General features: G+C 41.8%; 1 protein-coding gene across 3 annotated transcripts in view; it reads right to left on the bottom strand.

The window, feature by feature from the left end:
- The window catches only part of plpp2a (phospholipid phosphatase 2a), an 86969-nt gene that overhangs the window by 3732 nt on the left and 57036 nt on the right, over positions 1-26201 (bottom strand). For all 3 annotated transcript variants that reach the window (XM_041204184.1, XM_041204183.1, XM_041204182.1), the window contains 4 exons: positions 21079-21230; positions 18816-19090; positions 12140-12197; positions 876-1052 (listed from right to left, as the gene is read on the bottom strand). In XM_041204184.1, coding sequence (XP_041060118.1) covers positions 876-1052; positions 12140-12197; positions 18816-19090; positions 21079-21230 — 662 coding nt within the window. The remainder of the gene's footprint in view (positions 1-875; positions 1053-12139; positions 12198-18815; positions 19091-21078; positions 21231-26201) is intronic.

Raw genomic sequence — 26201 nt, forward strand, 5'->3', positions numbered from 1 at the left:
CTTTCTAAAGAAGAGTCATACAGACTCGAAACGTTAATTCTGTTTTTCTCTCCCCAGATGCTGTTAGACCTGCTGAGGTTTTCCAGCATTTTCTGTTTCTATTTTCAAGACCACCTCACTCAGCACAGACCAACGATTAAATCAGAGACCTTCCTTGTTGTTACTGCACAGTTACCTATTAGGCAGGTAAATTTTACCATCATCAGTTCAGCTCCATTTCTCTGGTGCTTTTTAAAAATCCAATTCATTTTTTCAAAGAACAAAGACTTGCAACTATAAAGAGCCTTTCATGACCTCAGGACACTATCAAGCACTTTATAGCCAATGAAAACTTGTATTTTTGAAGTTTGGTCACCGTTGTAATGTAAGAAATGTGGCAGCTAATTTTCCCAAAGCAAGTTTCCACAAACTGCAACAAGATTATGACCAGATCATCTGTTCTTAGTGATGTTGGTTGAGGGATAAATTGGGGAAACTCTTCTTTGGGTTGTGTCTTGGGATTATTTTATGTCCAACTGAGAGGGCAGGCATGCATTTAACGTGAAGGCATAGCCTTCATTTAACATCTCATCCAAGGCATGGCATCTCTGACAGTGCAGCACTCCCTCATTACTGCATCAAAGTGTTGGCCTGGATTTTGTGCTCAGGTCTTTAGAGTGGGACAGGAACTCTCAAACTCCTGACTCAGAGGAGAGAGTACTACCCACAGAGCCATGGCTGGCACTTAACCGAAGGGCACAGAGCTCAAAAAGTTGTACCATTTGTGAAGCTGGATGGCGATGGGAAACAGAGCCACTTACAAGAAATTGTGATGGACAGTGAAATTACTGTCACTATCCATGAAACACCAGAATAATTGTGCCTTCAATACTCACAATTAAAATAGCCACAATTGCTCCTTGGAGGAATCCAGCCAACACGTCACTCCAATGGTGCCGATAATCAGAGACACGGGTATAACCTACGTAAATTGCAAAAGCCAGCAGGAAGAACTGGATGGTTGGCCGCAAAAGCCTGGCCCATTTTGCATGTAAACGGACCTGCACATACAGCTAGGTGGAAGAGAGAAAGACAAAAATATATTAATGGAAACTGCATTTTCTTCTCAACAGGTAAACAAGTAGGTTTGGAAAGTGAACTACTCCAAGTCAGAGCAGGATAAGGCGCAGAATCCGCAAATGGTATACAATGATGACCAAACTGCCATTCATATAGTGCCTTTCACATCCTCAGGACACTCCAAAGCATTTCATAGCCAATGAATTATTATTAAAACTGAATTGTTGTTGTGTAAGCAAACATGCAGACAATTTGCCTACAGTAACATCCCACTGTCAAGAAGATATAATAATTCTCAACGTTGTTGGAATTTATTGTGAAATAGAGTAATAGTGGGATGGGGTGTGTGTGTGTGTTTGTGCGTGTGGGTATGTACGTGTGTGTCTTAATCAAATTAGTCTGGGTGCTTTGATGTAAAAAGAGAGTTTAGGTTTGAAATATTAATTAGGTAAACATGGGGAAGTTTAACAACATAGATGTCAAGGGAACATTTGCATTTTGAAATAAACCAGACTAGATTGTTTACAAAGGAGGGCTGAAATGTGTCACCTAGCCAGGTGAAGTTTAGAAACAGTGTGTTTATTTTTCCCCAAAGATAACTGGTAAAACTTAGTGCTATGAGAGGGTTTTATTATCAGGAAGATAAAGTCCAGCGACATTGTGAAACAATGGGTATTTGCATTCAAAGAGGCAGATATGTAGAAAGAAGAGGAGACTGTTTGTAAGGGAGGCATTTTTAAGATCTTTAAGACAAGTGTGTAAAAAGCTTTCAGCATCAATGTCTCAAGCTGCTGTCTCCATGAACTGAAGTTAAGAGAACTCGACTTGTTCAGGGTATCATGTTTCTTTGCCTGGGTCTTTTAAAATCTGTGTGTCTTACTGTTGCCTTAATAAAAGTGTAACTGGGAGTTAAATTGATTAGGGGATTTAAAAGTTATCATAGTAGTAATTTGTAGATCAATGTATGCATTTAAAATTATTTCCCTTATTAATAAGTGTTTAATCTAGTTTTATTAAAAAAAACCTATCGGACTTGGTGGTCTTATTACTACTGAATTCAAGGCACGCATCTCAAAATTTATACAAATTGAAAATTAGATGCGGCAGTTGTTTCAAGTTTCCGTCTGAGATTTGAGCAGCTCAGCATTTACCATCAGCTGTGTCATCACACCCACAAGTAATGAATGCTGAACAGCAATGAAGATTGGTCAGGCCCCTGGGAGAACACTTTTGCCCTTCTTCACATAGTGTCATGGGATCTTTTACATCCAACTGGAACACGCAAAACCTCCATTTAATGTCTCATGTGAAAGAGGTAATCTTTGACAGGGCAGCATTCTGCACTGGAGCATCAACCTAGATTACGTGCTCAAGTCCTGGAGTGGGGAGATAACCCAGAACCTTCTGAGAAAGAATGGTACTATTGAACCAAGGCTGAAACTTTTAATATCTTTGTATTCTTATGAGTGTATTCAGCACCACTGTCTGTGGCATAAGGAAACAAAAGGATTAACTCCAGAATCATTAAGAGTGTCATCTAAAGTAGCAAAAACTAAGTCACACCAATTCCAAACTAACAAGTTGTCACTTCATTTGTCACTTCCTCTACTGAGCTGCCTTACAGTTCTGCAGTGGTACGAAGCTGAGTACTTATCTCAGTGCAGTGTGGTGAATGAATTAATGGGAGTCCATGTCAAACAACGCTGGGGAAATTGAAGTTACTACTTTCAGGCTTTTTCAGCAGCCTATATAGATAAATATGATACCTATATGCTTGCTGGTATCTCTCAAGCCTCTGGTGTTACTGTGTTCCATACTTCAGAGCTGTCAGCTTGGAAACAGACATTTTGTACATAATACCCGTCAACTATTGCCATGAAGTGAGTGTTCCAAACAGCTCCCCATTTTAATCCAATATTCTATTTCGATGCAGTCAGTCCAAAATGTCTGCTCTCAGGCATTTTCCAAGATGCAGCTGTGAGGTAGAAACACACCAACAGGTCAACCCAAAAAATCTTCAGTGAAAAGGCACCTCATGATTTTTAGGAATTACTACATGTAGTACAAGGGTGTTTGGGCAGAGCAAGGGTTAATGTGGGACTGAGGAAACAGTACTGCCTGCAACGTGACGTAGAGAGTAACATAATGGAAGACCGTTATTGTAGGATGGCTGAGTTGTGCTATTAATGATAGAGTTGATCTGCAGACACTTCTTGGGTGGAAACATTAAGCTTATTTACAATATACTCAGCAGCAATTAAATGTGTGCTTTCAACTCCAACTCTATCTCTACACTGACTGCTGAGGTAGCCTGTGCTACTCTCCTATTGGTTACTACAGATCATGTGATATTCCTTAACATGTAGTATTCTTAAAGGTACATTACACAAAATAAAGCCATAATTACCACATTCCCCCTCCTTTAACTTAGCTATACATATTATATTTACAAACGCATATTTTTCAAGACAACATAATATTTACACTGGGTAAGGAAGTTACAAGTTCAGTCTTTCAGGTGGTTTCCTGGTACATGTGGAATGTCGCAGCTCCACAACTTCAGATTCTTTGTCAGGAACCTCCTTTTCCAGCATTGCCTGGACATCAGGTGCTTCAGTGGGCACTTGCAGTTCTGTATCCTCAATTCTTATAGGAATATCAGACATGTCAGTCCTGGGTTGAGTATCCTCAACATAAAAAGCAGACCAGGTCATGGCCACTGGCGGAACCAAATCTTGGGGATTTGTCTTTCTCTTCCTTAAATAGTCCACATGTTTATGGATGATCCGGCCTTCCACCTCCACGTGGTAAGACAGAGGTCCAGTCACTTATTTCACCCAGTCATCACTTTGGTCCTCCCCTGAAATTCTTCACGTATACCGGCTCTCTCAAGGTAAATTTCCTCTCCCGACTATGCCAGTTGTGTCTAGTTTTCTGGCCTCCCTGACTCCTTTCCACCTTCCCCTCTAATTTCGGCATTATTAAGCTCAATCTTGTCCTGAGACAACATTCAACAATAACTCTGCAGGTTTTACATCTGTTGTTATATGAGGGGTGGTCCTGTAATGAAAAAGAAAGCATGCTATCTTGGCTGCCAAGGAATCGCCAGTTAGCTTTTTCATGCCGGCCTTGAATGTTTGAACTGCCCTGTTGGCCAGTCTGTTTGAGGAAGGTGTGGTATGGTACAGTTTTCACATGAGTGATACCGTTGAGGCTGATAAACCATTGAAACTCAGCACTCGTAAATGCTGTGCCGTTATCGGAAATGACTACTTCTGGTAGTCTGCAAATGGCAAAACTCTGATGTAGTTTCTCAATTGTAGCGGCCGACGTTGGTGACTTCACCTCATAAACATCCAACCATTTTGAATGGGCTTCGACAATGAGCAGAAACATTGTTTCCAGGAACGGACCAATGTAGTCAATATGTAACCACACCCAGGGTCTACCTGGCCACTCCCATGGGTGTAATGGAGCTGTCACTGGCAACTTTTGCAGTTGCTGACATTGCACACAGTGCTTTACTAAACTCTCTATTTCTCCATCTATCTCAGGCCACCATAGATAGCTGTGTGCTATGGTCTTCATTCGGGAAATTCCTGGATAGGCACTGTGTAGTTCAATTAAAAGTGGCTCCCTTCCCTTTGGAGGAACTATCACTCATGCTCCCCACAATAAGATGCAATCCTGGCTGGTTATTTCATGTCTTCTGTTGAAGAACAGTTTCACTTCATCAGATATGGGCTCCTGTGACCAGCCATGTAACACTTGTTCTCGTACCCGAGATTAGACAAGTCAGGATTCTGTCCTGTCTCCAATCTGTTAAGCACATGCCGGCAAGGAATCTAAAAATTTAACAGTGAGAAAAGTTCCTGTGGAACTGGGACGTGCTCATCATTTTCTGGTAAAGGCAAACAATTTATGGTTCTATGGTTCTATGGACTATGGGGGCCACATTTGCGATTTGATCACCAGGCCTACGTACAAAAGTCTATTTTTATGCTGCCAGAATTAAAGCCCTATTAGTTAGTATTTCTGTATCTTCTTTCTACGTGCCGCCTTCTTTCCAGCGCAGACTCTAATCTCCGCCTTCTTTTTGACTTCACTATTGGCCAGACTTCTCTCAGTTGCAAGCTCAGCTTGTCTGAACTCAGTGGCCGAGTCTCCCAAAATTTCATCTTCTGTCTACTTCTTCAGACATTACAAGGATCCCTCAGGTCAAAGTTAGTTCCTTTGGAAAATTACGAAGGGAAGCAAAATGAAATTAATGTCACTCCCAAGAACTGAAGAACCAGTTGGCAGAGAAACCTCAGCAATGTTCTATATTCCAGGAGGAAGCCAAAAATTACAAGAAAGAGACTGAAGAGCTGAAGAGCCAGCAGAATGGAAGAGAAGAGGCAATGAAAGGAAAAGCCCTAGAACTTTCCAAGCTGCGAGTGGATCACAAAGCCATGAGTAGCACAATTACAGAACTGAAACAAGTCAAGACTTCGCTACAGAAAGACCTGGGAGACAGATCTGGACAACAGTGAAACCAAAATGGAGGACAAGGATAAAGCTCTGCTGCAGACATAGGAAGAAAAGACGGAAATAAGATTTAAAAATGTAACTCCGATGCTGAACGTCAAGAATCTAGAAGAAAAAGCACTGGGTGCCTCAAACTTACTGAGAACCATTGAGTTGTTGAAAGATGGCATGGTTGAAATGAAAATCAAGAACCTAGAATATCAAGAAAAAGTTGAACAGTTGCAACATAAAGTAGCAGCTCTCACAAAAGGAGCATGATGAGTCTCAGAAACAACTTACAGAAGTAAAGCTAAAGAATGTGAGCTTGAAGGATAGCACACAGGAATTCGACTCTGCTGAGGGAAAGCAGTTTAGTGTAGAGAACCAACTTTCACATACAAATGATGAATTTGCTAAGGAAAAATGAGAACTTGATGAGCTTCATGTATCAGAAATGTCTGATAAGAATGCCAGGAACAGGAAAAGGAATTGCTGATGAATCGTTCTGTCAAGTTTGGAGGAATGGTAGTCTCAGTTGTTCTGGGTTGACTTTGTCGGTTTGGCATTGAGATTGTAGCTTAATTGTCTCGGTACCTGGTTGTTTCCATTTGAATCGCTATTTGTGTTTCTTCAAGTTCCATTTCTCTTTATTGACAATCCGTTTGCTTTGCGCCATGGGTTTATCCCATTCCTTTCAGAGGGAATATTTACTGCATTCACTCCTAGAGTGGACTCGGATTTTCTTTTTCTATGGGATCTGGCTTGACCTTGCTGGACGTTGACATTTCACAAATGGAACCTTCATTTCCACTAGTTTCACAATTTCAGCCAAATATCTGTTTGCTCTCTTATTTTCCAATCCTTTTTCAAGCTTCTGAGTCTTTTCATTCAGCTCAGCAACTACTCAGGTGAGTTCGGTTACCTTTGTTTCAGAATTTTCTGTTTTTAAAGTCTAGATTTGTTCTTCCAAATTGCACATCTCATCTTTCATGTTCTTCATATTGGGTTGAAGTTCAAGAATTTGATCAGTGTTGGCTGTTAACTCTGAATTCAGCCAATTGTTCTGATTCATCAGCAATTCCTTTTCTTGTTCCTGGCATCCTTATTAGACACTTCCGATACATGATGTTCACCAAGTTCTAATTTCTCATTGGCAAACTCATTGTTTAAACGTGAACCATTTTCCCTCAGCAGAGTCGAATTCTTGAATGCTATCCTTCAAGCTTGTACTCTTTAATTTTACTTCTGCTAATTGTTTCTGAGACTCATCATGCTCCTGTTGTGAGAGCTGCTACTTTATGTTGCAACTGTTCAACTGTTTCTTGATATTCTAGGTTCTTGATTTTCATTTCAACCATGTCATTTTTCAACAGCTCAATGGTTCTCGGTAAGCTTGAGGCATCCAGTGCTTTTTCTTGTAGATTCTTTATCTTCAGCATCGGATTTACATTTTTAAATCTTATTTCCGTCTTTTCTTCCTGTGTGTGCGGCAGAACTTTGTCCTTGTCCTCCATTTTGATTTCACTGTTGGCCAGGTCTGTCTGCAGTGAAGCCTTAACTTGTTTCAGTTCTGTAATTGTGTAACCCATGGCTTCATGATCCACTTGCAGCTTGGAAAGTTCTACGGCTTTTCCTTTCAACGCCTGCAAGAGTTGCCAAGTCTTCAGACCATCTGAATTTATTAAGCCAGAGACTTGAGGGCAGGAGAAGGGGTTGCAATTAAAGAACATTGCACTGTAAATATATTTGGGTAAGGACTTGGAAGGAGGTGCAGTATAAGGGTAGAGCAAGAGTTTATGCGGGACTGGGGAAACAGTACCGCCTACAGTGACAAAGAGTCACATGATGGTAGAGTGTGTGCAGTAGAGTCTGGAAGGAGCCAGCATGGAGACAGCACCCATGCAGGGCAGTACCTTGGAGATGTATATAGTTATGGGTTATCAATAAATGGTTTATGTTCAACTGTACCAGCCTCCAGACCTCTTAGTGAGACACCAAATAACCTTACAACACTATAGAATTAGGTTACTATATTTGATCTTAAAAGCTTGACAAGAAATTTCAGTGGCATATTATTAGGCCACTGGCCACTAAGATTTCGATCAGCTGCTCCTAGAAGTAATTGTTAGGAACACAGGAATTGCTAGATTCAAAAAAAAAATAACAAGGTTCATCCAATTCATTTTCTGCCATACTGGTAGTCACACAATACAATGATAATGGAGTTGTTAATTAACCACAACATTAATATGCTGTATAAGTACAGCAGTCAAAACATATTAAATTTGATGATCTGGGACATTAACTGTGTTACAAAAGCTAATCTGCTCAGTGATTACCTGAGAGGCTTGTTATTTGGGGAGTTGACATGATCCTGTCATCAGCAAAATGGTTGTTCAAAGATAGGTGAACTTTAGCATTAAAAAATACTGCCTGCCTGCCTTTCTCTACCGCTTTCCTGAAGCTGCTGACTGATAGTCGGGTCATGTTTGCAGGTTGCTAAGCATTCTCAAATGTCTCACCCAAAAGGCCAATCTTCGTATGTGAACCCACATCGTCCATATGGAAGACGACTAATTATGAGATTGCATTATCACAGTTGTACTTGACATCCATAGATATGACATTCCATTCTTATTGAAGTAACAAGGAAGTATACAAAACAACTGTAGCAAACGCTGGCGCAGAGTTTAACTAGAAATGAAACTGCAGACAATAAATGAATCACCACAGTAGCATGATGAAACACAAAGGAGAATGATTTACCATAACAATAATAGAGCCATAATCTTAGGCACTGTACTACTCATAGAAGCATTACTGATGTTGAGGTTAGGTTTTGGGAGCCCAGAAAAATGTATGAATGTGCTGGAATGTGCTGTTTGCCTGCATGTGTGCATTCAGGATTTGCTGGCTTTCAGTCAAGTTCATACTTTGGTTAAAATGTACTGAAGAAAACTAGGATTCAGTTCAGCAATAGATTTGATTTATGCACTGGGTTAAGTCCAGCAGAAATGATTTAAAGGTCGATGTAAATGGAACCAAATTCACAACAGAACATTGTTTATCAGGGGCCAACAAAGCATGAGGGATTGGATAGTCTAGTAAGATGGAACAATCGGGTATAAGTTCCAACCTGTATGCGATGAAACTCTCTTTACTTCCCAACAGCTTGTTAACAACACAAAAATTATTTACACACTCACAATAAGTGCACTATACTTCCACTGTGTTACAAGAGCAAAATACTGCAGAAGCTGGATATCTGAAATAAAAACAGAATGCTGGAAACACTCATAAGCGTAGGCGGCATCTGTGAAGAGAAACAGCCTTAACATTTCAGGTCGATAAACTGAAGGATGAAAGGATCGGTTTCTCTCTGCCAATGCTACTTGACCCGCTGAGTGTTTTCAACATTTTCTGCTTACACAGTGTTGCTATGTTTCCATAGTTATCTACAATGTTGGCTCATCAATGACCTTCTGCACCACCAATGTGATCTTCTCCCATTTCAGGAAGACAATCATAATATGCTGTTCCTCATCAAAAATGTCTTTACAAAAAAAGAGAAAGGGAAGGGGAAGAGGATGAAGAGAGCTTAGGGTAGTGACAAAAAAGAATCATCAAAGTTTCCAGGATAGGGACAAAGGCAACAGATCTGGTGGTTTAAACAAAAGTAAAGGAAATAAAGGAGAAAAGGAAAAAAAAGCAAAGAACCTGCATTTATATAGCTCCTTTCATAACCTCAGGACATTTCAAAATCCTTTCCAGCCAATCAAGTACTTTAGAAGCGTAGTCACTGTTGTAATGTAGGAAACACAATAGCCAACTTTCACATAGCAAAGTCCCCACAAACAGCAATGAAGCAATGACCAGATCATCTGTCCTCTCGTGATGTTGGTTGAGGGATAACTATGGGCCAGGAAACCAGGGAGACCACCCTTGCTCTTCTAAAAAATAGTGCCACGGGATCTTTCATATCCACCTGAGAGGACAGATCAGGACTCAATGTAACATCTCACCCTCCGGCAGTGCAGTTCTCCCTCAACTATTGCCCTGGGGTGCCGCCCTGGATTATGTGCTCAAGTTTCTGGAGTGATACTTGAACCTACGATATTTCTCACTCGGAGGAGAGAGTACCATCAACTGAGCCACAGCTGACACCAAGAGAATGAGATCCATGGGCTGTAGGGCCAAAAACAGTTGCACGCCTCCCAATTAAAGGTGGAGCAGAGGAAGAGGGTGTGGAAAAGGGGGTGAGAGAGAGAAAATGCAAAGGAAGCTGAGGAAGCAGAGGATGTGTAGTGGTACACTCAGTCAGTCATTGTATGTTTACAGTGCACAGGTCAAATATTGATTGTGAAGCATAGGAATTCAGTCTTAGGTGGAGATCAATAAATTCCAAAACCTCATCATTTTAACCTGTTTCAAAACTACCAAGTTATAAAGCATTCAGCTGCAGGATTGACTTGTGGTAATTTTAATTGTATCCGGTCAAATGGATTCAGATAAAGAAAATGGCTGAATTGGATTATTGGGGGGGAAAGGTGTTACTGTCTCTTAACCATCTGTGCTGTTAAGACAGTGGGTGTTGTTTGAGACACTGATCGACCTATTGCACAAATTTCAAAAGCAATAGTTGCTTATTTAGAGATCAGTCACTAGAGGGAGTCCTCAGAAAAATAAAGTGCAGGTAGGACATTACTTCCTTGTAGGATCATCCTCTGAGATTTCCTTTCATGATCATTTCAAGCTTCAAAACCTAGCATCATACACAAACTATTTCTTTCCTATAGCCCAAATATCTTGGGATAGAGACTATTTCTTCACATGCCACTATAATGTTGAAATTGAGTCACTCTATTTTATTATTCATTCACAGGATGTGGATATTGCTGGCAAGGGCTGATGACTGTGGTGAGCTGCCTTCTTGAACTGCTGCAGTCCATCTAGTGACACTACTCCAAAAGTGAGGGGTTCCACAATTTTGATCCTGCAATGATGAAGGAACAGTGATATAGTTCCATGCCAGTGTGTGATTTGAAAGGGCTGCTGTTCCCATGTGCCTGTTACCCTTGTCCTTCTAGTTGTCCTGTAGCCTATTCAAATTTAATCCTTCCTGGCACTTTAAAACTGTGAAACTCTTCACAACCTTCAGTATTCTCAAATTTGTGTTTTAATTGCTTGACCTAATTCCCAATTTACCTTCCCCTTTTTTTCTGCTGTTTAGCTGTATGGGCCTTAACTCTTTATCTCCCTTGGTTTCTTATTTTTAGAAAAATCCATGGCCTCAGCAACAAATTTGACTGAATTGATGCTGAAGGATTCTGAGAATTCAGAATATCACAAAGGAACTTGAACGTGATTAATCAAAGAAACAGATGGAAAGACATGACCACATAAACTGGCAGAGATTAACACCAGGTTGAGTAAATCAAGTGGGATGCTCAAAATGGTAAGGTCTTTTTCTTTTTTGAAGTTCAAGTTTCAGAGAACAGCTGAAAAAATGGCCACAGCCAAGTCACACAGAAAAGCTGGCTCAGTAGATGTCTGCCATTGAAGAGGAGAATGGAGTTTATTAGCCTATAATTAGACTTCAGATTTCGGTATCAAGTCAGACAATTGGAAGTTTGGCAGCATTTTTCTCAGCTGGGATGAGTTTCAACAATCCTTGAACAGCTCACTTTGAGAGAGTGCCTCGATAAGAGTTTTGAGCTATCCTAAAGAGAAATATTTAAATAAAGACTAATCCCCATATGAATCACCAAGTCATAAACTAGCCCAGGGATGCTGGCAGGAGGTTACACCCCCCTCATCAGTCCCTTTCCTTTGCTTCAGCACTGATGACAGCGTCTTCCCCCGCCTTGACCCTACCCCCACCCACCTTGACCCTACCACCCCCGCCTTGACTCTACTCTCTGAATTTCCCTCTCTAAAGCTTTCCCCACACTCCTCTACTCTCCCCAGCATTAAAAACTTTCTTTAAAACATTCTTTTCAACCAAGTTGTTGGTCACACCAACTAATCTCTTCCTCCATGGTTTACGATCTATTCCTTTACGTATTTCTCTTTCTTGCCGGCTCTTCAAGTAAAGCACCTCCAGGTATTTTTACACTAAAGCCACCGTGTGTATGCAAACTGCAGTTGATGTAAGAGATGGGTAGCGTATGTGCACTAAAAATAGATGTAATACCGTTACATTATTGGAGGCATAACAGCAGCCTTCAGGCTGGAATCTGAAGTCCTCAACAAGACAATGTTAAGTAAACATGTGATCATAGCGTAGATCCTTCTGAAGCCACCCAAATGAAATCATTCTGCATTATTTCAATTGTCTAGAAACATAAAGGATGTTTTCGCAACAAACTACAGCCTGCAGACTGGAGATGTTTTAATCTCCCACTGCACCAATGAATCTAGAACATTGTACCAGACGGCTGCACATTCTGATTATCTTTTTACTTATGATAGTTGCTTGCACCTGCAGCATGTTTCAGGTCCCTCACAGCAGGAATCAAACAGCTGATCACAGTTACTGGCCTTTACATATCAGGTAATTACGTGGGGTACTCACTGAAAGAAACACCATGCAGTACATTCCAAATGATGAGTGGCCGGAATAGAAGGATAACCTGCAAAACACTCAATCATTAGTTGGCTGAAGAAAAGACATCAATACCACAGCTTTGCATGTAACAGCCAGAGTACAGGAATGTGCAAGGATGATGGCCTAGCCCATTATTATACAAGGGGAGGTGGTGGCATAGTAGTATTGTCACTGGGTGAGTATTCCAGAGACCCAGGGTAATGCTCTGGGGACCTGGACTCAAATCCCACCACAGCAGATGGTGAAATTTAAATTCAGTAAAAATCTGGAATTAAAAGTCTGACAATGACCACAAAACCACTGCTGATTGTTGTGAAAACCCATCTGGTTCACTAATGCCCTTTAGGGAAGGAAATCCTGGTCTGGCCTACCTGTGACTCCAGACCCACAGCAATGTGGTTGGACTCTTAAAAATGCCCTCTGAACAAGGGCACTTGGGGACGGGCAAGAAATGCTGGCCTAGCCAGTGATGTCCACAGCCCGTGACCGAATAAAAAAAAACTATACTATTCTTAATGATGAAATTACAGTTACAAGCCATCAGTTAATGTTTGGAGTATTAAATTTGGAGCCTGCATCTATAAGTAATTTTGAGTTTCTTTACAAAAATAAATCAGAGTCCAATTTTCTATCTTTGTTCTGAAGCTGCTGATTTATGGTGGCACACTGTTCAAAGGGAGTTGGCTCCACTCCCATGTTTCACCTTCTTCGATAAGGAGTATTAGTAGCCTATTTTACAGAGAAGGGTGTCACAATTGATCCCAATTTTGTCGGTGCACATTCCAGCAGGGATCATTGAATAGTGATCAGGAGTGGGAGCCCAAGGTAACTTTTTTCTCTACCTGCTCTAAGGACACGGTGGCCATTACAGCATCACTTCTGTTGCTCCCGTTCAGACCTACTAACTTTGCACAGACAAAATGAGAGATCTAATCATGGATACTCTTGAGACATATCTGGATAAAGACCTCTGCATCAATTCGAACATTCTGATCCCTTCACCCAGCACTGGTACCTCAAAAAGGTGAAACTCAAGGCATTGCATTCGAGGGGATGGAAACTCATGTTTTCAATGTGGTTACTATGGTTGACTCTCAACTGCCCGGAGTTTCCTTAAAAAACACACCAATTAGTTACAGTCAAGGCGGTTCACTACCACAATTCACAGGGGTAATTAGGGATGGGCAATAAATGATGCTCACAGCCCATGAACAAATATGAAAAAAGATAGCACGTGTATTCATTTGGGTGCTGTATTGCTCAATATCTAGACCTGTCTAAGGGGTCACTCTAAGATAGAATGTAAGGAATCTTTTGAAAGAGTTTTCCTCTTCTTGCTATCTGAATTGCCAACTCCTCAGAAGACAAGAACAAGACATTTGATTTTTTTCTTTCCAAGGAATGGATCTATACTTGCCCCCCAGAGCCAAAGGGTCTGCCTCTGATCCTTGATAAGGATCTGTTTGCAGTGGAAGTTAAGGTACATTCAGTTTATCCAGCCGGCTCAAAAATACAGTAAGGTCATGAGGATTTGATTCGAGACATCTGTATATATTCTTCAAACTAGAAGGATAAAAGGAACCTCAAGACTTTAGGCAAGTCACTGACGACCTCACAGAATGTCAATTAATTGCTCATTTTCTGTGATTAAAATTGGATTTCCAACATTAGAGTAAATCTTTAGAACAATGATGTATTTCTGAAGTTCAGCAACAAAGTGATATCTGTAAGGAATGCACACAGCCGCACATCAGTTGAACACACTGCTGTGAATAGCTCAGCATAGTCTTTGTTTTCCAAATATACTGTTAGTCACTTGGAAACATCAGGCTGTTGGCTGGTTGCAGCCTTCAGAGGGCATCTGTTGGCTGTCTTAAACTAGATGCTGGCCTTGTAATCCAGAGTGACTGCCAAATGCGAGTGGTTTTCTTTGGATTCTGTGCTATGAATGATTGAACCAAGGTGTTCACTCACAAGTAGGTGCTTGCGGAACACGAAGCCTGGGACGAAGTCGATATAATTGTTGGGCAGACTCAACGGCAAATAATGTGGCAATTGATTCCCTTGCTATTGTAGCTGAACTCATAAATAAACTGAAGCTTGAACCTGGCAGCTGCTCATCCACCAAACATTATCTTGTTAAGGTAACTTGCACTTTGATGAAAGCAGGTGATCTTTAAAGCTGTTGCTTTAGGCTTTAATTTGTTGAAGCCTCTTTGGAATAATGAAGAACTGCTACAAATGGGAGGCTTTGAAGCAGTATGTCACAAGGCCAGGAATTACACTAAATATATGCAAATTGTTGTTGATTCATTAGGAAGCAGCAGGATCATCTGCAAATACTAGGCAAAATGGCCCCAAATCATTTTCCCATTAGCCCAAATCTTTCAAGCATGGCCAATAGAACTCCCCTGGGCCAATGTCAAAGACTAACAAGGCTGGTGCTCTCCAACCAATCCATGTGGGCATCCCCTGGGACTTGAGAAAGCAGACGTTGGAGCCTGACCCAACAAGCAGCAATAAAGACCCATCTGCAGGGAGAATGGGAAAGAAGACTGTGTTGCTCAAAGTAATCAGTTTGACCAGGATGGCGACAGAATTATTCTAGGATTTAGGATCACTCTGTTGTAATTAAAGGCCTTTAAATGAACAAGCTGAATTGGAGAATGCAGACATCAGCCAGAGTATCTAGTGGCAGACCAGATGGGATTGGATGATGGTCCTGCCAAACTTCTAAAATCTGCTCTAGGAAATAAAGGAATGAGACAAGGTTACCCAGAATATCCCGTCCTATGTAGAGCCTTTAATGTTGGCAAAAGAGATGGCCCCTACGGTGTCAGTTTCAGATATTCCTGAAAGTGCAGCTTTTCTTTTTTGCAGATAGCGTTGGAGATCATCTGGACATGTATTGAGTTCATTCTCTGTATTGAACAATGGGCTGGTCAGTGGCATACGTGTATGGGTTTCTTCATCCATGGTATCATGGATTTGCACTGTTCAAGAGCAGGCAGAAATCCTGTGCCAAAAAGGGGAAACGATTCAAGAAGGAAATACTTGGAGAAAGCCAGATTCATGACAGGCTTCCTGTCTGCCAAAACCATTTAACTTGGGTCCAGATTGAGCAGTTGGTGTTGAGTAAGCAGGGACATGGCTCTAGGCTTCCAACATTTGGAACATTAAGCAGGCTGGAGGCATACAAGCAGCCCTCTCACGCTAAAGACAGATGTTCACTGTGCAAACGATAATGAAATTCAGACTTGGCACACAGCTGGTGGAAAGAATCACAGAGGCCAGATGTGAGGACAAGCACTCATATCCAGGGCTTAATGCCTAATGTGACCAGTAGGAAGAGAAGCAAGCAACAGGGTGTGGCCGGTGTCTGCTGTAGTCAGGAAAATGGTGGCAAAGTTTTCAAAACTTCCTACAGTGAGGTTTGCTGATTATATTGTCACTCTTGAGAAGCCCTGGTGCCAACACAATGTGGGTTAAAACTCCAAGCTTATCCATTGTCTACTGGTTCACTAGTCACACTTCAGCTGGATGGGGTGAGGTGTCGGGAAAGGCAAGTAGGAGGATTAACAGGGTCTCTGGTGGTTGCAAGATGATGTGCTTACCAATGGAAATTCAGAGCCATACTTTTCCAATCTGATAGTGGAGCCAGGCATGTATACAGTCTTCCAAGGCAATGTTGATGATTGTCAACCAATCACGATGGTTCAGTAGTGGAACCAGGAGGTTACACCAGTTCTTGGGGACAGAGATTTTCTCCCCACTTTGTTTCAGGCAACCCCGAAAGCCAATCTCTTATCAGTCAAGGGTTTTCCTGGCTGAACAAGCAGTTCGGTTTGGTCTTAACTGCTTAAATTCCAGTAGTACCCCAATGCAAATTTGGAGGCGTGTTGGGTCACCCTAAGATTTGGCTCTGCCCAAGTTGCACTTTTCCTTCTGGTGTTAGGCAAGTACCTTTGGGTGCACGCTCCCAATCAGACAACAGAAATTCTACCGAGCCGATTTCTCAGCAGCCTTGTTTGCAGACTCTTAAAGCCAGTGAGTGGTTTTGTGTGTTTGTCAGGCATACGGCTGACCCAAATATGAAAAAAAAAAGGCACAGGCCGGACTGGATTCAAGCCTTTGGAGTCTGCAGAGCTCGATACTGCCTCTACAGTGCATTTAGCCACTAAACCACTGATCCAGTGTTTACAGTCAAGACTGTACAAAAGTAGCAAATCACACCACTAATTCAACATCGTCATACGATATGAAATAATTGATACCAATATGGAAACTTTAACGAATCCACTTTGAGAAAAGTACAAGTTATTCATTGTTCTGCTCAGTATGAGCTGCTCCGAAACTATGCTCATAAGATGAGCAAACATCTTGATTTGGTAAATAAGCAAAGGGTCAAAGTTGCCTTACAATATTTCCCAACAGAAGGAGGTGTTGACAGCCACACAACTGGCAGAGGTAGAGCTAAACAGAACGCAATACAAGATGGAGCTGGTATCAATCAGGACTCAGCATGGATGCCCTGAGACTTCCAAGAATTCTCCATTTCTCCTGAACGCTTTCTAGACCATTCTTACAGAAGGCAGAATGGCATTTGTAGCTGTCGAGATTAAGGGGTATGCTTAGCTCAGACTCAAAATTCAAAGGCAAAGCAATGGCAGATACAAGTCAAAAAGCTGCTGGTTTTATAATGGCCAGTCCAGTGGTTGTAGTTTATTATTATTTGCTTACAAAGGCAAATTCATGCCTTTTAATAATAAAACAAATTTACTAATACTTTTAAATACCCACCAATTTAAATGTTAAGCTTGCTTTCTTGTCTTTCATAATAATCCTGATTAAATATTTCTAGGATCTTACAGCCAATATTTAACCAGTAGATCTGGGGCATGGACAAGGCAAGCCAAGTTTATTTAAAATGATTAAGCAGCATTATTCACATGAATCAGCAATTACAAGTACAGATTTAAGATACAGAGAAATGAGCAGGTAAAGAATAGTCTGATTTGTTAAGACTAAATAATTTGCAAACATATAATTTTAAATATTTATCAAGTGTTACTTAATTTTAATGACCTGTGTATGAATGCTTGTGATGATGCTGAAGGGCATTGATGTTGTGAAATAGAACACTTTTATTTTGGATTTCTAGTGTTAGGTTCAACCACTTTAGTTGTACAGGATAGCTTCCTTGTACTTTATCTTACCCCAGTAATCTGCAGTGGCCCAATAACTTTAGAAGACCACCTTGTAGTGCATTGGGTGATATTTCTTTTTAAATTTTTCCATGGGTCGTGAGCAGAATTTATTGTCCATCCCTAATTGCTTTTGAGAAGGTGGTGGTGAGCTGCCTCCTTGAACCGTTTCAGTCTATCTGGTGCAGGTACACCCACAGTGCTGTTAGGAAGGGAGTTCCAGGATTTTGACCCAGTCACAGTGAAGGAACAGCAATATATTTCCAAGTCAGGATGGTGTGGAGTTCAGAGAAAAAGTTGCAAGTGGCAGTGTTCCCATGTGTCTGTTGCCTTTGTCCGTGATAGAGGTCGCAGGTTTGGAAGGTGTTGTTAAGGAGTCTTGACGAGTTGCTGCAGTGCATCTTGTACATGATACACACTGCTGCCACTGTACATCAGTGGTGGAGGGAGTGAATATTTAAGGTGGTGGATGGGGTGCCAATCAAGCAGGCTGCCTTGTCTTGGATGGTGTTGAGCTTCGAGAGTGTTGGAGTTGCACAGATCACACTCCCGACTTGTGCCTTGTAGATGATGGGTAGTCTTTGGGAGTCAGGAGGCGAGTCACTTTCCATGGAATTCCCAGTCTCTGACCTGCTCTTGTTGCCACAGTATAGCTGGTCCATTTCAACTTCTGGTCCCATCTCTCACTGAACAACCTTGGCAAGTTAATGCTCAGTAAGGGGCAGTTTTTTTAGCCTGTGGCTAGAAAGAACTGGATGGAGATTGGCCAAGCTCATTTCAAAGCCAGTAAACAGAAACAATCCAATTATTGTGTAAGATTTGGATTCAAATTAGGGCTGTACAAAATCCAGATTCTAAACATTACCTAATTTGGATTACAAAGTGCCACTTGTATTCCTGGATCTGGTTCATTTTGATGTGGACTAACTCCTATGTCATTACTGTTAGCTATGAAAAAGTACCAAAAAGATAGACTGGCAGTTTATTCAACAGGTTAAACATTGTGATTATCTACTTAAGTTCTTATTGATTGAACGTCAGTTCCATAAAAGCCGCTTAATGGAAGCAACCAACACCCAGAGGATCGTCGGAAGAATACTTTTAATCTAATGACCATGGTGATGACGATCACCCATAAGTACATCAAAAATAGCTTAGCATTTCCTTTCTAAAATGAAGTACTCCCTGACTGTCTGAGAGAAACCCAGCCTGAATGTAAAGGTAAAGTCATCCCTTTAGCTGATGTGTGCAGATTCATTTTAATCCATCTCAATAGACCCAAGAAAAGGTTGACAATCTTTCTGCCTTTGAGTGTTGACCCTGATTGACTCAAAGTTAATTGCAAGCTCAACACCTTCTAAAACTGAATAATTGCTTTATTGTTTGGATATTGATGCAGTAAAGTTTTATTGTGACTTGCATGTTGATCAGCTACATACCTTGCTTCAGTGACATCACGAGCTGACCCTGTGCAAACATCTATCTGGACGTACTGTGAACAGTTCACCAGTGACATATTGGGGCTACACAAAGCCAGAAAACTTGGCCGAAGGCGTCCAACAGTGTATTTTGCAATATCGGTCAACGATTGGCTCACTGAAGCCCCGAACATGAAGGTTCCCACCACCTTGTACAATGCAGCCACATAGTTGTTGAACTCAGACCTCGAATACAGTTTCTTTTGGTGAACCATAAAAGCTTCTCCGACGGTAATCTACATAAAGAGCAAAGACAGGTAAGTCACACCGAGGGACAAAGCCCAATTTGATTTCTTGACAGGTCACCTGGCTGAAGCTCCAGTTTTGATCTCAGATCTGATTGCTAGCTAATTCCAACTGGTGTAGGTTTAAAGGAGCATGGGGATATAATTGGCCTCAATCACTCTGCGCATGGGGAGGATGGGGACAAAAAGTCAGCCCACTTCTCATAGCTATCCTATTAGAAGATCAATATGTTGGATGTGGGCAGTCCTGGCTTGGCTGTAATGTCACTCATACTAGGGTAGTCTTCTGTTGCTCACTGTCAAAAGATCACAGATGAAAAATGATCTGGCTCAAGGACAGTGGCCTGGAACTGCAGGCCAAAAGAAATTAAAACTTACAGGAGAAGGAAAGGGGACAAGTGGAAAAACTTGGCAAGAAAAGCAAAGCTGTGGTGCTTCAAGTAATATACCTTAAAATTGCATTGAGCCACACACACTCCTATTGTTAGGAATAGGCACACATCCGAGGCACCGGGTACTTTAATCAGTGCCCATGTGTTTTGAGCTTCAGGAATGCTGGATGTTTGACTCCATGTAGCTCAGGAGCAACCCACAAGGACTCACGGAAACAAATAGAAAATGCTAAAAGTGAAACATCTAAATCTAAGTAGGTGCCTTTATTCTATGAATGCACTGCGTCGCCAAATTGTGTTCAATAGAAATCATAACTCGATAACTTCAACCAGTGTCAGAAGAATACAACACTAATGCAATGTGCATTAAAATCACCGATTAAAGATTCTCCAATGGCTCATTGACTTTACCTAAGGGATAACTCATCCATTTGATGGGAAGGATCCCCAATTCAATCAATAGTTTGTGTTGAACCAGCTGATCAGAGCCAACACAACAAGATTGCTCCAGGTGGTCATAAAACTTGGGAGTTGAAGGACCAACCGGAGATATCACTAGCTGTCCACGCGATGCTCCCTCATCCTGTCTCCAGCCCCTGACCCCAAATCCTAGTGAATAGATTATTAACATTCATTATAAAAGGTTCCTATGAAAATTATGGCCAATCAGACAGAAGGGAGCTGTGGGATTGTTCCTCAGTAAACAGGAAACACCTTCAGGAGGAGGAGGAGAGGGGAGAAAATGGGCACCAAAACATAAATTACAACCACAGTCAACATTGGTGGAGCATCACACGGCCCTTTTTCTGTCTAATGGAGTAATTGTGGTGAGTGTTGATACTAACAGCTAGTATAGCATTTGATTCAGGATCCAGTCAATTTACAAAAGACTGACCAAAATATATACAGTGCAGCAAAGAGCATGCTTTCCCCAAAGAATTATACATCATGTTCAGTTAATGATATCTCCTACGCGTATCCATGAATCAGTAGATAGTGCAGGAATTTAATGAGCTGCCTTGAAGAAATGACCTGTTGCCTTGGTTGCATTGTTCTGGAGGTGCTAACTCAGGCTTGAATATGGCCCCATTGAATACTGTCAGCCTCCAAACACCCTGCCCACATAACCATTCTTGATGATCAAACCTGGACAATGAGTGTCAGAATAATGTACAATAGGGGTGGTCACAGCTATATATGCCCGGGGTCACCAGATAGTGATCAGAAGCAAAACTGTGGCTGATTTATTTGTGATTCCCTGGCCCAGGGATTGCAAAGGCCAATTGTAATACCACAGTAAGCTCTGACCAAATTTTAGATAACTTAGCAGAACTGTGGTCTGAGATCAAGATGTACATCTTGCTTTAGCATTTTCTGAAATGAACTCTCCTGCCTTCATTTCAATTCAATACTCTGGTCAATCTAACTAAGCTCCACACCAGTTGATGAATGACATCACTGAGCTAATGGGAGTAGCTGCCCCTTTTCAAATGTTGCCAGGCAATAAATATTTTGTAATTCATTTATATAAAAGAACGCAGTCTGGCAGTATTCATTCAGAAATAAGTAGGAAACTCAGTCACTTACAATTATGATGCAGACTGGAATGATAACTGCTGCCATCAGCCAGTGTGAAATGGTGTCCTTTTTGTATGGGTATTTAATGCTGTCATCATTGCAGTAAAATCCTCGTTTATTTGGTTGAGCCTGCAGCGTCAATATGACAAACGGTAACGATGCTGTGAACAGGGACAAAAAAATAGAATCAAAGGAATGTAGAGATGGATTTGTTAGAGCACATTGTGCATTCTTACATAGTATTCCACAGCAGGAACACTTCCATATCATCGCCTCTTCAGAGTGTGCCATGAGGTGTGCTCAGAGGTGCTGTCACACTCCACAGGTTTAGAATCAGCAGTGCCAAAACCACTTCCCACAGACACTAAATTCAGGAAGAGCATCAAGACTTAAGTGCCTTCTAAGCAAAGCAAAGCAAGACTATTTCTCCACATTTCCTCGTTCAATTTAGTCACGGCATCAGGTTGGGCCCTGCTGCAGAAGTTAACCTATATTCATGTTACAATTGGAAGCCCTAAGCCGATTCGAATGGATTCAACAGATGGAATGTGAATTCACTTTCAGAACTGCTGCAGAGTCTCTTTCCTCCCTCCGCCCACCTATCCAGCTGTGCCTGCTATCTCACTGTGACAAGGACGAATCTACAGCCTTGAGAGTATCCAAAGCCCCAGAATCAAAGACAGACAAAACAATATGCACAGCCAACAGAAGGTCGTACAAAGACGCTTAGGCATATAGTATGTCTCATCCCAAAGCACCTTACAGCCAATCAAGCACTTCCAAAGATAAAAACAAAAAACTGCGGATGCTGGAAATCCAAAACAAAAACAGAATTACCTGGAAAAACTCAGCAGGTCTGGCAGCATCGGCGGAGAAGAAAAGAGTTGACGTTTCGAGTCCTCACGACCCTTCGAAACGTCAACTCTTTTCTTCTCCGCCGATGCTGCCAGACCTGCTGAGTTTTTCCAGGTAATTCTGTTTTTGTTAAGCACTTCCAAAGTGTAGTTCTGGTGTGTTGAAAGAAACAAGGCTTCCATATTTCACTCACAAGGGCACACAAATAGTAATGAGATAATGGTTATATAATTTGTGGTAATCTGAGGTGCAATATACCTTTAAGAGAATATGAGCAGATTGACTACGTGACTGTATTACCCAATTGCTGTGTAACACGAACTACAATGTTAATCAGTTGTTTAGAATAGGGTCTGGTTTGAGAAGCACACGTTACATGCTCTGTTACTTGTATTAATAAACAGCACGTGCTTCATTTTATATTGGTCTCTGCGTTTGCAGCATCTTGTTTACCAACTCAATCACCAGTAGATAGGCGTGCAACTGTGTTTGCTGAGCAAAGTGACCCGATAGAAGGAACGTAACAACTGGTGATGAGGCAAAACACAACCAGTCAAGGACACCAAAGAAAGCTATGGAAATTCAACATAAGTAAATCAGTTGTCCGTTGCAAGGCAATTATAAGTACAGCCTTCATCATAGTCTCTCTCTCCAGTATGCCACAGTTTGGCCGTATTGAACTGTTTGATCAGACCACCGATGACTGGTCACATTATATTGAATGCCTCACGTTCTTCTTTTTGGCCAGCGACACATTGGGGAGGAGAAGAGGCGAGCGATCCTCTTATCGACAGTGGCAGTAAAACATACAACCTAATTTGTAGTCTAACAGCACCCAATGCCCCAGGCTCCAAGGGCTTTGATGAGTTGGTAAATCTTGTGAAAACCCACTTTCAGCAGAAACCCCCGGTAACAACGCAGCGTTTTAAATTTAATCTGAGGCATCGCGCCCCTGGAGAGACAGTCGCTTGCTATGTAGCAGCCTTAAAACAACCGACAGAGCACCGTGAGTTCAGGATGTCGATTACTGACACGTTAAGAGACCGATTAATATGTGGGACGAATGAAGACACATTCAAAGTTGTTGTCAGAAACAAATTTAGACTTCAGCAAGGCATTAGAGTTGGTGCTCACAATGGAGATGCAGTCAGGGATTCAGAAGCAATGAAGGGAGCACAAAATTGCACTGTCCTTTGCGTCGGGAGGGAAGCACCGGTTAGAAATGGCGCAGAAGCGCAGGGCTCCATGGAAAGGTGGAAAACAGCCACCATTAACAGACCAGCAAAAAACAATGGTTTAACAGAGGAAACCCACAATAATAACGGCATAAATGGAACCAGACAGCCTGCAAGTGAACGACAATTTAAAGGAATCGAGTGTTTCTACTGCCATTGTAATGGGCACATTACGTGATATTGTAAAGACAGATTAGGACAAAACTTTAAGCAAAAAGGTAGAAATCATAAAATCCACATAATAGAGGAACCAGAAGAAACAAAGCCAGATATTTACTGACTACACAACTTAAAAATGGGTAAAACAGAATCAATCTATGTGACAGTGGAAGTCAATGGGAAACCCATCTGAATGGAGATGGTTAAAGGGGCATCCCCAACAGTTATAGAGGACCATATGTGCAAATACCTGAATGAAAGAGACCACTCACTAAATCTGGAAAATTTAGATGCTAAATTAAAGACGTATACTGGTGAGGACACACGAGTAAAAGGTATATGCAAGGTTCCAGTACAATATGGACGCCAATCTGTTAATTTACCCATGGTAGTGGTAGCAGGGGAGGGTCCAAACTTGGTAGAAACTGGCTTAAGGAAATAAAGTTGGAGTGGACTGAGATTTTTCAACTTGGAATGAAAGATCTGCAAGAATTATTACAGAAATATGCCTCTGCGTTCAGGGACGGGCTTGTTGAAGATTCAGAGGCTGCAAGCTAAAATCCATGTGGATCCTGGGGGAACTCGCAGATACTTGATGGCGAGGCCAGTCCCCTATGCATTACGAGAAAAAGTTGATGTTGAATTTGACAGGCTGGAAAGGTTGGGAGTCTTACAACCTGTACAATTTTCTGAATGAACAACCATAGTTCCAGTACCAAAGCTTGACCAGAGTTAGCAAATATGCAGACACTACAAGTTGGTTGTTATCAAAGTGGCCAGACTTGACAGGCATCCTATACCAAAAATTGATGAATTGTGCTCCAAGCTCGCAGGGGGAACAGCATATACAAAACTCGACATGAGCCAGGCTTACCAGCAACTCAAGCTAGAAAAAGCCTCTCGGGATTTTGTGACTAACACCACACATAGGGGGTTATCCCAATACACCAGGTTACCCTTCAGAGTACCATTGGCTTCTGCCATTTTCCAACGGACAATGGGAAATTTACTTCAAGGTTTGCCCCATGTTGTGGTTGATCTCAATGATGTCCTAGTAACAGGATTATCCGATGAAGAACACTTGGCTAACCTGGAAGAGGCATTGGAGCATTTCTCACAAGCTGGAGTACGTTTGAAAAGAGAAAAATGTATCTTCCAAGCAAAAGAAGTGGTTTATGAGGGTCATAGGGTTGACTCACAGGGCCTTCACCCAGCAGAAGACAAGGTGAGAGCTACTCATGAGGCGCCAGCACTGAAAAATGGCATAGAACTCTAGTCCTTCTTGGGAATGAGTAACTATTATGGCGGTTTCTCCCAAATTTATCAACAGTACTGGCTCCATTGTATGGTTTACTCAAGATAAACCACAGGTGGACTTGGCAAGTTCCTCAACAACAGGCTTTTATGACAGTAAAGCAGTTGCTACATTCGTCGGCCCCGTTGGTACATTTTGACCCAAAGAAAGAATTAAATCTGACCTGCAATGCATCCCCTTACAGAATAGGGGCAGTACTCTCCCACCGGATGGCTCCGAATGGCCCATTGGTTATGTCTCAAGCACACCCAGTGTTACAGAACAAAGGTACTCACAAATGGAGTAAGAAGGCTTATGCATTGTATTTGGCGTTAACTTGTTCCACAATACATCCATGGTCACCACTTCGCCATTGTATCCGACCACAAGCCACTATGAGGCTTGTTTGGGGAAGATAAGGCAATACCCCAGTTGCCTTGACACGCATCCAACGGTGGGCACAGATTCTAGCTGCTTATGAATATACTTTTATCCATCAAACAGGAAGCCAGATTGCAAATGCTGACACACTGAGCCGATTACCTCTAAAAGACAGCAATGTGAACATCCCCATTCCTAAAGAACTTGTCTTGTTTTTAAACTTTCTGGATTCATCACCAGTACATGCCAAACAAATAAGAGGGTGGACAGACCGTGATCCAGTTTTGTCTCACGTAAGGAAACAAGTCTTACAGGAATGGTCTAACGAGCCAAAGTCTGATGAAATGAAGCCCTATTTTAATCGGAGATATGAGCTCACCTGCCAGAATAGCATCTTGCTGTGGGGAGTGAGAGTCACTGTGTCTCAGGAGGAAGAGAGCCATCATTGACCAAATTGCATAGTGCTCATCTCGGCATCCCTAGAATGAAAATGTTGCTGCGTAGCTACTTATGGTGGCCAGGGATGGATACAGAAATTGAAAACTTAGTCAAGAGCTGCCTACAGTGCCAACAGGTATAGAAATTGCCCCCTTCTGCTCCATTGCATCCTTGGGAATGGCCAGGAAGGCCATGGGTCCACCTCCACATTGACTGCATGGGGCCTTTTTTGTGCACAATGTTCCCCTTGATCCTCATAGATCCTCACTCGAAGTGGATGGATGTATATGAGGTGAGATCACCCACATCTGCCACCACCAGAGACAGATTGCGTCAGAGTTTTGCGATACACGGGTTACCAGAGATAATAATGTCTGATAATGGAATGGTGTTCACCTGCAGGGAGTTCCAAAGATTTACAAGCCTCAATGGCATAACACATGTTAAGACCTCGCCACACCATCCTGCATCCAATGGATTGGCTGAGAGGGCAGTCCAGACCTTCAAGTCCCTAATGAAAAAACTGGATGGAGACTCTATTTCAACTAGATTATCACGTTTCCTACTCAGCTATGGGACTACGCCACACAAGACCTCCGGTATTGCCCCCGCAGAGTTATTGATGAAGAGATGTCTCAGGACACATTTGAGTCTCATAAGGTTGAATCTATGGGGGAGGGAGAGAGAAATCAGGAGGCCCTGAAAAATGGACATGATTACCATGGTCATGAAAGAAACTTCACTGCTGGAGATGCAGTTTTTGCAAAGAA

The sequence above is a fragment of the Carcharodon carcharias genome, chromosome 14 (assembly GCF_017639515.1).
Source record: "Carcharodon carcharias isolate sCarCar2 chromosome 14, sCarCar2.pri, whole genome shotgun sequence".
Lineage (NCBI taxonomy): Eukaryota > Metazoa > Chordata > Chondrichthyes > Lamniformes > Lamnidae > Carcharodon > Carcharodon carcharias.